This window comes from Tursiops truncatus, chromosome 8, assembly GCF_011762595.2.
Source record: "Tursiops truncatus isolate mTurTru1 chromosome 8, mTurTru1.mat.Y, whole genome shotgun sequence".
Classification (NCBI taxonomy): Eukaryota; Metazoa; Chordata; class Mammalia; order Artiodactyla; family Delphinidae; genus Tursiops; species Tursiops truncatus.
In genome coordinates this window covers 76,123,122-76,139,216 of record NC_047041.1, presented here as the reverse complement: position 1 = coordinate 76,139,216, position 16,095 = coordinate 76,123,122, and the positions used below count along the sequence as shown (strand labels likewise).

The 16,095-nt window shown below is 35.6% G+C and overlaps 1 protein-coding gene across 3 annotated transcripts in view; it reads right to left on the bottom strand.

Annotated features, from left to right (window-relative positions):
* LUZP2 (leucine zipper protein 2) overlaps positions 1 to 16,095 on the bottom strand; it is a 447,757-nt gene that overhangs the window by 35,544 nt on the left and 396,118 nt on the right. For all 3 annotated transcript variants that reach the window (XM_033862645.2, XM_033862644.2, XM_073808718.1), the window contains exon 9: positions 8,701 to 8,868. In XM_033862645.2, coding sequence (XP_033718536.1) covers positions 8,701 to 8,868 — 168 coding nt within the window. The remainder of the gene's footprint in view (positions 1 to 8,700; positions 8,869 to 16,095) is intronic.

The window sequence follows — 16,095 nt, the reverse complement described above, 5'->3', positions numbered from 1 at the left end:
TATATATCATAATTTACAACGTTAGCTGAAAATATTTATATGCATATATAATATGTATATTTATATAGTAACATGTGAAATATTATATAATTTTAACTTAGACTTAACTTCCTTGCCACATATATGCCATATCTGCTGGGAAGTAATTAAGCAAGCAATTATGACCTCCTAGGACCAAAAATGAAACCCAAACAAAATTTCTTAGATGTAATGTTATATTTTATACAAATGTTTTAGACTCGTGTTTTCATCTTTATTCTCACAATAATCCTGGACATACAAAGATATAAAACATATATTTTTAGCATGGAAAGAACACAAACTGGTTGGTGTTATAGATAACTAAATGGTTAGCTAAGGACAGAGAGCTGATAGAGAAACAGATCTGTCTAAAATTGAAAACCTTTAGCCTCGTTGGGAAATCTCTTCTAGAAGCAGGAAAGTGGAGGAAAAGGGCAGCCTTACTTCTTCGATTCCTTTCCTACTCCTAGAGTAAGGATTTTAATAGTTTCTAACTTTGGCTGTAAATATAAATAATCTGGGAGCTTTAAATAATCCCCCAAACTAGCCTGTACTTCTGCTGAATTATATGAAAATGTAAGTATTGACATCAGATGTAAATGATGCTTCCAATGATTAAAAAAAATGCAGCCTAGGTTGAGACCCTTTGGTCTATGATGATTTCAGGTGTACTGTTCTGAGAGTCCTTAGAAATTACTTTGCAACAGATTTTTGGCAGAAAAAGTGAAATACAAATCCACCTTGCTCTAAACCTCCGGGAACCAAGCAGAATGCAATTTTCACTTCGATGCCTTCAAGCTCCTGAATAGGGCCACTGTTGCCTGCTGCCCTAAAATGACTTTGGCATTTCTACCAAACTGGAAAAAAAAAAAAAATAGCAAATCATCCTTGTCCAATTAAGTTGATGTCATGGTTGTGACCTTTACCAATGTCAACTGCAGCTAAATCCAAGGCAGTGAGTTGCATGGAAAGAAAAACAAAGATAGAAGATGGTGACTGCCTGGGGTGGGAATGAAATAATGAGCTTTCGTAACACAATTTCATCATTTTTTAAATCTACACTACTTTTCTGAATTGCTTCTCATTTCTGCTCTCTTTCAATTTTCTCCTTTCTTTACAGCATTTACAATTGTGATCACTGACATTAAATGTATTGTGAGGATTCATCCATACTTTTATGCTAAAAAAGCTGTAGTTGTACTTATTTGAATAAATGTGTTCTTACGTCTGCACAATAGTTTTTGTTTTAATTAATATCCTACCAGAAACCTTCTTTAAATCTTCTCAAAGTGTTATCCTCATCTCCAGATACAGTACTTACGAATTCATATACTTATTGACTGTTTCTCAGTGTCAGACACTACTACATATGCTAAATGCTGTATGTTAATTTTCTTATTTAATCTTCCCAACAGTTCTGTAAGGTTGGTGCTGTTATTGTCTTCATTTTATACATATGGAAGCTTAGTCTCAGAGAAGTTGAGTTGATCAAGATTTCAAAATTAGAAAGTTGTAGAAAAAATATGTTTACTTAGTCTGACTAGTGAATCTTATCTCTCTAGTGAATCTTATCTCTCTCTCTAAATTATTTTTCCTTGTATTTATATTCATTATACACAATTTCTTGGATGTAAATGAAAAGCACAGCCTAATTACATAGGCAGAAGTCCCTCTGGGCCCTCAAGAGTCTTGGCTGGAACACTTGGGACAGAAACACAAGCCTTTTCTATTTTTATAGTTCCCTGCCCTGATGTGGTGACTGGTGAGTTTCAGCCCAGGAAGCAGATGACCCCGTGGTGGGAGGGGAGAACAACTCAGCCATCTCCCTAAGCCATAAGACCTGTGGGAGCCTGGTGCAGGCAGCAGCCACATCCTCTCTCCTGAGGCCCCTGTCCCAGTAGAGGGACCAAGGCAGGGAGGAGCAGAGACCCAGCCAGCTGAGCTTAGGTTCCTCTGCATCCTGTCCTGCAGAGATACCAGCCCTGAGGGGGAAGAGGAGAGAGGAAGGGAGGAGCCTGGCAACTGGCTTTGTCCAGCATTTTTCTCATCTTGTTTAATCCTCCCAGTAAATATGAGCAGTAAATATCATCACACTGGTGTATAGAGTGAATCCCAGCTCTTAAACCCTCTATCATGCAGCTGTAAACACCAACAACATTGCTGTATTAATAATTCATAGTTTTCACCTAAAAGGGTAGACCTCTCAGTAATACATTTCCTGTTTTTCCTCTTACATTTATATAATTTCTGAGTTATATAAAGTCACATTTAATATTTTATAATAAAGTGAATATAATTAAGTAAAACAGTACAATGGATATATAAAAATTATTAGTTTTCCAGAATGTGCCATTAATTGAACAAGATTTTTTAATTAGTTTCCCTTTTCTGGACACTTACTATGCATTTAGCTCTACTACACAAACAGTACAAGTCAAAGATAAATTAATATGTTGATCAAGTATTATTTGTATATTATCAATGATGCCCAGTAGGCCCATCTTAAAGGCTTAACATACACACACACACACACACACACACACACACACACACACACACACATATACACAGAAGCATGTCATTCACTAACTCTGGGGGTTAGGAGGACCTTGATTTGTAGTGTTTGCCAATTTCTATAGTATAAATACTACCAACTTCAATCTACCAAGGTGATATCAATGAACATGAAGGTAGACAGAGATACCAGTAGAATACCATTATATGGTATTTCCACTACATGGATCCCAAAGACATAATATCTTCAAGACATAGAATCTTCAGAGATAATAGCATGATATAGTATATTTGATATTTACATTTGCTTTTAGTATGATTTCCTTAATTTTAAGTGTATATAATTAATATTTAATAGTAACTTTAAGAGCTGACTAGTGCAAATTCTGAAAATGTAACAGCTAGCTTTTATAAGTGTGTATGAGCCATCTCCAGCAGACCACTGGAGTATTCACCATTCTAAATATATACAATGACATGCATATTCTGCTTTTTTGTACTGGTAAAACAAGCAGGGAAAAGTCATGGTTCTCAGCTCAAATATACAATAAAGAGTAACTCAAAAAAAGATAACGGGAAGGGGTACACTTTTACCATAAGCATTTCGTCTATTATACTATACATAAAACCATTTAAATTATTCCTCTTGTCTGGTGTCCTTTGTGATCCTCATATCTTTTTATTCTACATGGTCTCATCAGGAAATTTAATCTATTTCCAACATTTAGTTGTGGTGATGATGCCAAATCCTTTACCTCCACTCAGATATTGTCCCTCAGTTCCAGATTTAAATGCATAAACACCTATTGGATATGGACACTTGATTGTGTGAAAGGTGTCTAATACTTAGCATGTTGTAAAACAAACCAATTTGGGTTCTGCCTAAAAAAGCTCCTCTTGTCTTTTGTATTCACGGCGAACGAATGTAAACACTGAGCGTTATTCTTGATTTTCTCTCTTCATGCCTCTCACTTAATCACTAGGTCACTGCAGTTCTATGCCTCAGTTACATTTGGAATCCCATTCCCTTCTGCACCATAGATCAGGTCACTGTCATCTGCCTGGATCAGTGAAATTGTCAGTGGTTTGCTTGTTTCTACTCCAGTTAGAGTCATTTTATACAAAATAATTAAATCAGACCTCCTAGCTCATATCTTTGCTCTTTACCTCTCCGTTGGAACAGTATTTTATACATAATAAAATATATAATCTTATAACAAAGACATCATCTCATGTGCATTTGGATCCAGGTATCTCCTTAGTCTTTATCTTTAATCAAAGCTATTTGGAATATGGAAATCCGAATACAAACTATGTGACAGACAAGGGATTAGTCTTCAACATTTACAAACAGCTTTTGCAGCTTAATATCACAAAAACAAACAACCCAGTCAAAAAAAAAGACCTAAATAGACATTTCTCCAAAGAAGACATACAGATGGCCAAGAGGCACATGAAAAGATGTTCAACATTGCTAATTATTAGAGAAATGCAAATGAAAACTATTGATACAATGAGATATCACCTTACACCAGTCAGAATGGCTATCGTCAAAAAATCCACACTGGAGAGGGTGTGGAGAGAAGGAAACCCTCCTACACTGTTGGTGGGAATGTAAATTGGTGCAGCCACCATGGAGAACAGTATGGAGGGTCCTTAAGAAACTAAAAATAGCACTACCATAAGATCCTACAATCCCACTCCTGGGCATATACCTGGAGAAAAACATGGTCTGAAACGATACACGCACCCCAATGTTCATTGCAGTGCTGTTACAATAGCAAAGACATGGAAGAAACCTAAATGTCCATCAATAGAAGAATGGATAAAGAAGATGTGGTACATATATATAATAGAATATTACTCAGCCATTAAAAAGAATGAAATAATGCCATTTGCAGCAACATGGATGGACCTAGAAATTGTCAACTGAGTGAAGTAAGTCAGACAGTGAAAGAGAAATAGCATATGATATTGCTAATATGCAGAATCTTTAAAAAAATGATACAAATGAACTTATTTACAAAATAGAAACAGACTCACAGACTTAGAGGATGAATTTATGGTTACCAGGGGGGAAGCATGGTGGGGGAGGGATAGTTATGGAGTTTGGGATTGAGATGTACACACTGCTATGTTTAAAATGGATAACCAACAAGGACCTACTGTATAGCACAGGGAACTCTGCTCAATATTAACATTGTTAATCAACCGTACACCATATAAAAATGAAAATTAAAATAAAAAGTTAAAAAAAAAACAAATACAAAAAAATGTCCTGATCTACTACATACCCTTTGCATATTTTCCTTGTTTTCTCTTTACAGAAAATTAGGCTACAATTTCCAAGAGGTCAGGGTTGTGTCCTTTCAAGTTTGTGTCTCCAGTGATGAGCATAGTCCTTACATACAGATGGAAAACAATTTAGCTGAATACTTGGCACTTAATGAGCAATCAATATTTATTTTCTAACTTCTAAGGAAAATGTCCAATGAGAAGAGGGACACTGATGTGGATTGAATGTGTCCTCCAAAATCTTATGTTGAAGCCCTGACCTCCAGTGTAATGGTATTGGGAGATGGGGCCTTCTGGAGGTAATTAGATTAAGTCATGAAGGTAGGGCCCTCATGGTGGGATTAGTTCCCTTATAAAGAAGAGAGAGATAGAGATCCATCTTTCTTTCTGTGCAAACACTCCTAGAGAAGACCATATGAGCACACAGCTAGAAGGCAGCTGTTTACAATCAAGGAAGAGGGCCCTCATAAAGAAATGAACAAGGCAGCACCCTGATCTTGGGCTTCACAGCCTCCAAAACTGTGAGAAATGAAGGTATGTTGTTGAAGTCACCTAGTCCATCACATTTTGTTATAGCAACCTGAGCTGACTAAAACAGAAATGCAGCAAGTGACATTTCAAATGAATTCTCTGGCAACGTTGCTTTGGATACTCAATAACGTAGAGCAAATCCATGAGCTAAGCACAGCCATCTCCCTTAAGGGGAGAGAAGTATGCAGCCATCACTGTATTCAAGGTATGACCAAGAGCCATGCAGAATAAACACTGTGCTCTTAGAACACTGAGAATAGAAAAAATAATTCTAACTAGGAGGGCAAGAAAAAATTCACTTGAATCATAGAGTAGGCATGACAGCAATGGAGAATGTAGTGAAGGAAAGGAGGCTGAAAAACCTGATTGAGTTTCCTCAGCAGAAACTTAAGCTGTAGGACTAAAAGATTATGTAGCAGACATGCTCTAGAAATTAAAAAAAATTACCAACATGTAAATTATTTTTAAGTTTTCATCAATAAATTCTCATAATATTGAACTGCCTACCTAATGAAATTTGTGACTTTTAAAATCCACAGTGAATATAATTAAATATTTTATTTTTAAAATTTTATTTTTTTATATTTTATAAATAAAATATATAATTTATATGTATACATGTGTATGTACATATGCATTCATATACACACACATGCATGATGCAATAAAAAAATCTGTCTGCATTATCCAATCTTCTGGAAGAGAAAATAAAAATAAAATGACATTTTGGGGGCTATATTGCTTTTTTCCAAATGTAGGTTGAAAATTGCTTACTTGGATGTGTTTCACAGATTTCAGGAAAAACCATTCAAATACCCCTCTCCTTTCAAAGAAGAGGTGAAGATTTTAAAGAAATGTAGATGAGAATAGCCATATATCATGGAAAATAAGAAAAACTATGATTTGTAATGCTCATGTCACAATTCTCTGAAATAGGCATTGAGGAAACTGAGTCACAGAGAGGTTAAGTGATGTACTCACACACACTCCCAGTCAGCTCCCAGTTAGGTACATAATATCACTGTGGCTATAATTAGCCAACTCTGAAGACTTAGCAGTTAAATGTCCTCATTTAAAAGTTATGTTTTTGGTATTCAGAGAAAAATTGTTTCATGACTGAAAAGTTTGCTTCTTTTACATACACCCTTATCACATTTTATTATTCAGGATTTTTCAAATATTATCTGTGAGGTGCCTGCATAGAGATTCAAAACCCAAGTATACATAAAATATAATTTCCACCACTATCGAAAAGATAAAGACTATGAGCAAAACATAAATGCCAGAGAAGCTTTTAATGCTAATCTGTAAAATGAAATGCTCTACAGTACATCAACTTAGATTTATTGAACTTTATCTCAAACATTTTGGATTTCTGTTATTATTTTTTGAAAAATGAGCAATCTCTAAGACACGTGCATCTAAATGCTTCCTATGTTTTCCTGTGATAAGCCAAGAGAAATAATAAATATTTATTATTTATCTCAATGACAGGACATATGTTTATTAATAGTAAATCAGTTAAAGTAACAATCAGTAATTTCCTCTACACATTCAGGGGCATAAAGAGCCCAGTTTTACTAATGGGCTTACATAAATGTATTTTGAGCTGGAGACAAGTGTAATGTGCCCATAACATGACAAAGCTGCTTTTCCCAAAGTCACTGGACTTAATAAGGGTGAATCTTTGCTCCTCCCTTAGACTAACATGAAGTGGAGGCAGTATGTGGCTTCCTGGCAGGTGGGGGAGATTGTGTGGGTAGCTGTGCATTCAACCAATGACCCGTTTCAATAAATTTACCCAGGATTTTTCCTAAACATAAATAAAATACATTATTAATGCAACTTTCTTCCCTGAGTTTGGTTGAATTAAAAAAATACTGTAGACCTAGAGTTTTCAAAGGAGGTTCAGAAAGATATAAAGGAGAAAAATATTGGCCTAAAATTTTTTGAGATCCTTCAGGACGTAATAAAAACCAAGAGAATAATATGAAATGGAAATACATATTTTAAAATGATTTTGACAGAAAAATGGGATTATACAGATTAATGTGTCATCGAGAAATCGACCAGTTACAGACAAAAACAGAACATTAGAAAATGTATTTTGTTTTACTTAACTTTGACTCTTCATCCTGAAAATAGTATTTCCCTAATCTACAATTTGTCCATATCCCCTTTCATCCAAATGTAAGGAATCACAGAAACAAGCAGTAAGAAAGCCCCAGATGTAATGCATCATTAGGTACTTGTAACAGTGGTTCTCAGGGTTTTTTGCCCACCCTCCCCCAGTCCACTGGAGATTTGCTTTAGAAGTTGGACTGGTATCTATAACATTTATTTTAATAGCAAGTGATCCTGAGGCACATAATAAGAGAACCATCACTTTCAAGTATACTGCCTGAAACTAACTCCTTTCTGCAATAACTATTTCAGTTTACCAAGATTTATTTAAATGTAGAGCCTGCAGATTGAAGGTTCTGATGATTGAAACAAAAGCAGAACTGAAGGCTTCCCTGGTGGCGCAGTGCTTGAGAGTCCGCCTGCCAATGCAGGGGACACGGGTTCGTGCCCCGGTCCAGGAAGATCCCACACGCAGCGGAGCGTGCTGGGCCCCTGAGCCATGGCCGCTGAGCCTGCGCGTCCGGAGCCTGTGCTCCGCAACGGGAGAGGCCACAGCAGTGAGAGGCCCGCATACCGCAAACAAACAAACAAACAAAAAAAAAAACAAAAGCAGAACTGAAAGGCCTCCTTTGTCCTGTCTAAAGTAGGGTGGTGGTAGGGATTTGCAAGGAAGATTTGCTTAAGTCAGTTGATCTCAAAATCCCCTAAGGAGCTCTTAAAAACTAATGATGACTGGAACCAAACCAGAAAGAAGTTGTTTTAACAGGTCCAGGGTGAGTCCCAAGTATTAGGATTTTTTTTAAAGACACATCCCAAGTGATTCTAATGTACAGGCAATGTTGAGAACTACAGACTTAATTTCTGAAAAACGTATCCACTTTTGTAAGGATTGTGGTTATACCTTAGGAGAAAGTATTTTCCATATTAGACCTCTGGTGTATACTGGAATGTAATACAAGATATTTTCTTTTAACTATTGTAAAATAATAATAATCCTGCCTAAGAAACAGCTGGCTTTCTACTAAAGAAAAGTTGTTTTCCAACATTCTCCAAGTGACTATGAAGACTTTACAAACTGGGTTACTATCTCCCATTTACTTCCTGATTTTTCAATGAATCTGATATCTTACTTGGATTCACTTTGATGATAATACAGAATGAAGTAAAGTGAGTACCTTACTCGATTTTACTTTTCAAAGCACAAATAAAGTGTACCTTGCTTCTTGTCCTTGCATCTGCAATCTTAGTGTCATTTGGCATGGATGGAATTGATATCCGAGTTGGACTAGGCTTGAAGAGATTCAAAGGGGGAGGAGGTTGATCATGGAAAACAGCTGAGAGGCAGAGTTGTACCGTCTCTTTCATTGCTTTCAGCTGCGACGCCTATGAAAACAAGAGAGATCACAACACAATGTTTTCATGTGGTTCTGGTCATCATTTACCTGATTAGATTCTCCCTTTCCTCCTAGCCTACACTTGTTCCCTACACAAACACGTATTAATTTTCAAACGCAATTGCCTAACATAAATTCCATTATGATGTGCCATTTAATACACACTCAGTCTGTTTTTTTAGGAGCTAATGTGTTTCATGATATATTTCGAACACTGGAATTCAGAGACATATCTTACATTTTCCCCTTGTATTGACATGATTTCAATCATGATACTTTGCTGGCAAGGAAATATACTCTAGGGTCACTTTAAAGTGGAACGTGTCCTTCTTAGAAACCTGCCATCTTTCTATTAGCAACAACATTTTTTATTACAAATCACTCCTCTTGTGATGTAGGCTTCTGTGTTTCTCAGATAGGCCTGTACCTCCACTCAATTTCTGATACAACTCTTATTTCCTCTGGGCCCTGTTAAGTGGTAGGAGTTATTTGGATGTGATTGTAAGTGACAATATCAACATTTTCTGTTAACATAGTATATCATAATATTCTAAGCACTTTCACAAAATATAACTTTATGCTTTCAAACATCTGTGAAACTGGCATTATTATTTCTCTTTCACTATAAAGGAAACTTTTCTTAATTTTTTAAAAAATTTTATATTGGAGTATAGTTTTCTTACAATGTTTTAGTTTCAGGTGTACAGCAAAGTGATTCAGTTATACATATACATATATCCATTCTTTTTTAGATTCTTTCCCCATATAGGTCATTACAGAGTATTGAATAGTGTTCCCTGTGCTATACAGGAGATCCTTGCTGATTGTCTACTTTATATACAGTAGTGTATATATGTTAATTCCAACCTCCTAATTTATCCCTTCCCCCACCTTTCCCCTTTGGTAACCATAAGTTTGTTTTCTAAGTTTGTGAGTCTGTTTTTATTTTGTAAATAAGTTCATTTTATCATTTTTTTAGATTTCACATATAAGTAATATCATATGGTATTTGTCTTTCTCTCTCTGATTTACTTCACTTAGCATGATAATCTCTAGGTCCATCCACGTTGCTGCAAATGGCATCATTTCATTCTTTTTTTGGCCGAGTAACATTTCATTGTATATATGTACCACATCTCTTTATCCATTCCTCTGTCAATGGACTTTTAGGTTGCTTCCATGTCTTGGCTATTGTAAATAGTGCTGCAATGAACACTGGGGTGCATGCAACTTTTCGAATTATGGTTTTCTCCAGATATATGCCCAGGAGTGGGATTGCAGGATATGGTAGTTCTATGTTTAGTTTTTAAAGGAACCTCCATACTGTTCTCCATAGTGTTTGTACCAATTTACATTCCCACCAACAGTGTAGGGGGGTTCCCTTTTCTCCACACCCTCTCCAGCATTTATTGCAGACTATTTTTTCTTTAGGTTTACATCCCAAGGCAGACAACCATCTCTAACGTCCATCTAACCCCCAAATCCCACTGCTAAAAATATTTTTAATTGTTAACAAGGTTTAAAAATGATACAAAATTGAGTAAAAATGACAGAGACATCCCCAGATGCAAAAATGAAGAGAGACATACAACCTTGGGAAAATCTCATGGTAACTCAGTGGTAACTGGGGACATGCATAGACCCTAGTAAGACAATAACACATAAACATCCACTTGAAGATATGAAATATGGTCTTTGGGGTGAGAGAGATGAAGACAGAGATTAGGTGCTAAAGCCATATCCCTGGACAAACTGGCGTATGTGGAGTTTACCCTTTCACTGTACCCATGGATCAATGAAGCAGCAAAGTCTGTTGTCTCTTCCTGTGAAAGTAATATACTCCCAACAAAACTACTGCCTTTTATATATGATATCAGGAATACACCTGCATATTGCATCCCATCCTATTTCTTGTCTCCTATAAAGCCCTTGTGGTCAATTTCTTGAGAGTAGTGACTATGACTTTGATCCTTACCAATGCCCACCTCTGTGTTTTCTACTCATAAGTGGTATAAAATTTATCCTTAAGATGAGATTGTCTATTGCTAGAATAGCAGTTAAAGAAATCTCTCTCTGGTCATATCAAGAGATTTTTTTAAAAGGCAACAGTAAGAGCAGCAACTGGCAATATATAAGCAGTAGGACAAACAAGTACCTCCTTCTCATTAATCTTGCCCTGTCAAGTTGTCCAGGACAAAATAAAAATCTGATAAGAACTAGAATGGAGGGGCTTTGTTAAGTGGATGAGAAGGAGCTAAGCTGAATGGTAACCTTATATTCAAAATGGTCCCTTGTATTTGCTTGCCTGAGTTGCTAGATTCTTGCCCTTTCCCCACTTAATTACTTTCTATGATTGATCCTGTTTGTTTCCTTCATACAATTTATCATTAATTTTAATTTATATGTATACACATATGTATAAGTTGCCTATTTTGTTCAGAACTGGATAGCTAGCACATAACACAATCCCTGACACATTAGAAGGAACACACACAAAAAAGCTTTTTGAATAAATGACTTAGGTGAAAATGTTGTTTCTCTTTTGTCAGGGAAAGAAATTGACAAGCTATATCAGTAAAAATAAATGAAGTAATGGCTCAGATTTCCCTTCCTATTGATTCTTTGTTATAATCTTGGATGACCCTTCCCTTCTCTCACTACAGAATAAGAGATCATGGCACTGGGTACTTTGTCAGGAGTGAAATATTCCAGATGGCATTGAACAATTTAAATATATTTTGTTTTCTTGTATTATCATTAGACAATGGAAATAGAGCTAACGTGACGAGGTCAGGCAGGTCTTGGCCAGCACTCAAAGCTAACATGGCTTTGAAATGTAGCTTTTCAATGCTTAGATAATGCAGGAAGTAATGATAGTTATTTTTCACTGCATTCTTATCATGGCTCCTCTTACAGTATATATGTAAAAGTTGGATCTATAACAGTCACAAAGTATATGTTAACATAATATACAAATTCCTGAGTAATGGCTGAACTTGGATGCCGAAAATAAATAATGAACAGCATCAAGCTAATAGTTCATTTTCAGTAAATATTGTTCAGGCAAGACAAATTTTCCAATGGAACAGTCAATGGGATAGGCATATATGCTACAATTTTAATCATCTGAACTTGGTGCAATCATCTCTTCTGCTCCTACAGGGCTCCTGACATTCTCAGGGTCACCTTGGACGGTAGTGTCAACAACACATAGATATAACCTCCAACTCCTCACCTTTCATATCCACTGCAGTGTAGTAAGTTATCTTTCCTCTTATGTTTCAACCTATTATTAATCTCTTAGCTTTTGATTTCATTTCTTTTTTTTGGATCACAAGCCTATGACTTGGCCTCCTATATTAGATTCTGGCTCCTCTCCTTCATTATATTGTAGATTTTTCCTACTAGAGACCACAGGTTTCTGTGAGCAATGCTGTCCCAGTTTGGTCATCTTTCTACCAAAAAAAAAAAAGTCCATGTCTTTCTAGTTAGTCCCTCCAACTTAATAGAGCCTGTTCCTGACACTACTCAGGTTTGGCTTGACCCATCCCATGAGCAGGACCCAGATAACGATTTTTCCACCAAAATGGCCATTACATTTTAATTTGTACTGCTAGCTGTAGTCTGTTTTAAAATTGCAGGTAAGGTCACTGTTCACTTTGAAGTTCACCGGAACAAGATGTCACCTAATGAAATACAATGTAAACCATATAAAGTATACTTTGCTCTAGATCTTACAACCTATTCCCTCTTAAGATCAGCCTTACTTTTGCCCTTGATCTTCTCCCCACACCAAAACACTTTTCCCACTTCCTTTGCCGCATGTTAGTAAAATGCAAAGTCTTTATGAAGATCCTGCTTGTCACAATGTCCTTTATTTATAGCCCACTGAACATTCCAAGTTCATTCCCATCTTAGGGCCTTTACACTTGCGGTTTCTTCTGCCTGCAGAACCCACTTTCCAAATATCTACATAGGAAATTTCCACTTGAAATGTATGTTTCAGCTCACATATTATCTTCTTCAAAGTCTCTATCACATTTCTTAAATTATGTCCTATGAAGCCGTTGTCATAAATGCATATTATCTTTTTGTTATATCTATTCCTGTTACAATGTAATTTCTTTGAGGGATGGTATTTTAAAAAAATTTTATTTTATATTGGAGTATAGTTGATTTACAATATTGTGTTAGTTTCATGTGTACTGCAAAGTGATTCAGTTAGATATATACATGTATCTATTCTTTATCAAATTCTTTTCCCATTTAGGTTATTATACAATATTGAGCAGCATTCCCTGTGCTACACAGTAGGGCCGGTATTTTTTTGGAGAATCACTGGTTTCTAACTCAACAGATATTTGTTAAATGAATAAATAAAGCAAACCCTCCAGAGGATATGTTTTATGTGAGAAAATAATGAAATATTTCTCATTTTATCCTGTATATTATATAACACAAAAAAGTATTATTTTAGACATTAAAATACTCTGCTTATCTGTATAATAGGTAAAGCTTATAAGAAATTTTTGTTTATATATATGATCTTGAGATGGTGGGAGATTTAGAAGGCAATTTTGTGTGTGTGTCTGTATGTGAGTACTTTTCTCAGAAAAATGCATTTTTGGGGGAACAAGAAGATATATATTGCAAAGACAACAGTGTCCCTAATTTCTCACCTCCTGACAAATAGAAGTTCACAAGGTAATATTCACGTCTACCTTCATTTATTTACATGAAGATGTGACGTCCTCAGAGAGATCTGGGTGCATCAATGACAGCTGGCTTTGGAAAGATCGTGAAGGACTGTGAATCCAAAGCCTTTCCCCTTACCTTTATTTCACCATGAAATTAGCTCTATGAATCCTATAAAGTCATTCAGCAGTTTTATTTTTTCTGCTCTAGGTGATCTCTATGTCCCTTGTATGTAGGATGAATAAATAGCATGTGTGTTAACTTATGAAGTTATATTACCTTCATTTATCTATTCAATCAATAACTATTTATTATGTTCTTGCTGTGTGCCAGACACACTGTGGCAAGAACAGTTCTTGTTCTTTTACTACTTTGTCCTGGGAGTCTGTGCAGATCACCTAGCTTGTGTCATCTGTAATACAATGTAATAATGCATGCTGTCCTGGGTGAAATTTTGTGAGGGTCAGATGCAATAGAAACTTTCAACATAAGAATTTGAGAGATAGTTTCCAAACCACAAAGTTGTTTTTACATTCCAGTAGCTGAAGCTAACTATAATTCATAAGATATTGCCAAATAAATAATTGATTGTTTGGAAAACCAAGATTGATTCTTAGATCTTGAGATTATTATTGCTTTTATTGGGAGAGTAAACTGAGACTTCTTTCACGAGAAATATGAAATGAGAACCAAGTTAGAGTGTGAAGATATAGTTTTCATAATATTTATTAAGTACTTAAGGCTATTTGAAGCCCAGATATAACATACTTTGGAGCTAGACACCTGAAGAGAATTAAAAAGTCTCATAAAAAAATGATGGAGAGAGGTGAAGAGCAATTTCATTAAACTGTAGTTTTCATCGATTTTGAAGTGAGCTAGCATTTCTACCTGACTTTATGATTGTAGTTTACGAGCCTCAAACATACCTTACATGAGATTTGTTGAACTCAACCTCCAGTAACATGCAATGCTTTTATAGTTCACTGTAGCAAAAGGAGTGACAAGATCCTGAAGGTCAAAGAGAAAAATTATCACAGAGATGCAGTCTCTCTATGATCTCATTCACTAATAATAATAATTACTATGCTTCCTGAGTGTTTTTTATGTGCCAAGAATTCCCAGTACTTTACTTTTTTTGATGAATATCATTTTCTCATCACCCTTATAAAGTGAATTTTTATTATTATTCCATTTTACAGTGAAGTATAAAGAGTATGAGCAATTTGAATATGGTCATTCAGTGACAGAGTTATGATCTGAACAGACAGACTGACTGCGGGGACCTTTATTTAAATACTACAACATATAATCTCTCATCCTGAATCCAGTCTGGCATTGTGAGGGCTAAGCACATAGTGCTCTTGGTAGAAGTGGGGAGGAGGAAGGCATAGGATGGATAAGACAAAGGAGAAAAAACTATATTATCTTCAAGTTCTGTGACTCAGGACAAACTACAATTTGCCCATGAAATGTCATGTGACAAAACCGGTTTTTATAACTCACATGTACTTAAAAATACACATATTCACTTTTTGTGTTTCTCTGAACTCCTGGTTCAATGTATAATTATTTCCTAATTTTTGGTGCCCAACAAAATTGTGAGAGATGTGGGACCCAAGATTGTGTATCATGAGTGTTTTCTGTTTCTCATAGCACCTGGCACACAGTGGTCACACAAACAGCATTTCAAATCCATATAGTCATTCACTGACTAAATGGATTATCTGAAGTTAAGTAAGGGAAAAAATTTAATGTAAGGAAGAACATTCCAACAGTCAAAGTTGTTAAAAACTCAGAGTGGGAGGGCCTGCCTCAGAATCTTGGAAATTCAACGTCTTTCTAGAACTTAAAACAGGGATAGCAAAGAAAGGAAAAATAAAAACATGATCTAATTGAACTTCAGGATTATATGTACCTCTGATTGTCTGATTCTACCAATTCTATAAAGAGTCATTTCCTTTTTAAAAACTAATAGGTATAAACTTCTTTTATAAATGAAAGAAATCTCATAAAGTGGAATCTTGGTAAGATGAATTATATTTGACCTAGTCTAGAAAAAAGCAGGCAGGTTTCCCTAAAATTCTTAAATATTATATTAATTACTTGGATAAATATAAAATGAGACAATCACAAAGGAGCAAAGTTGTTAAAATATCTTATTCATTCAAAAGCCATATTTATCCCAAAGATGTAAACCTTAAGAAGGAAAATATTTATAATTCACAAAATGTGCTTACAGTTCCCCTACTGCAACACTTTCTAGACATCCTGTTTGAAATGTTAGTTATGCTAGCTATGAAGAGGTTTCGGCCGCATATAAATGAAGAAAATGCCTATGTGAGATCCAAGTCTTAAGGAAGTTGTGGTCTTTCACAACCACTGCACAGTGAGAAGGAGGCAACGAGACCTCCAAAATTAATCCACCTTAAATGTTCCATCTCTTCTATTCTGTAGGTTCTAACTGGTGATTAGAAGGCAACCTCCTTTCTTTACAAAGTTGCTAAATGTATACAGATATTAT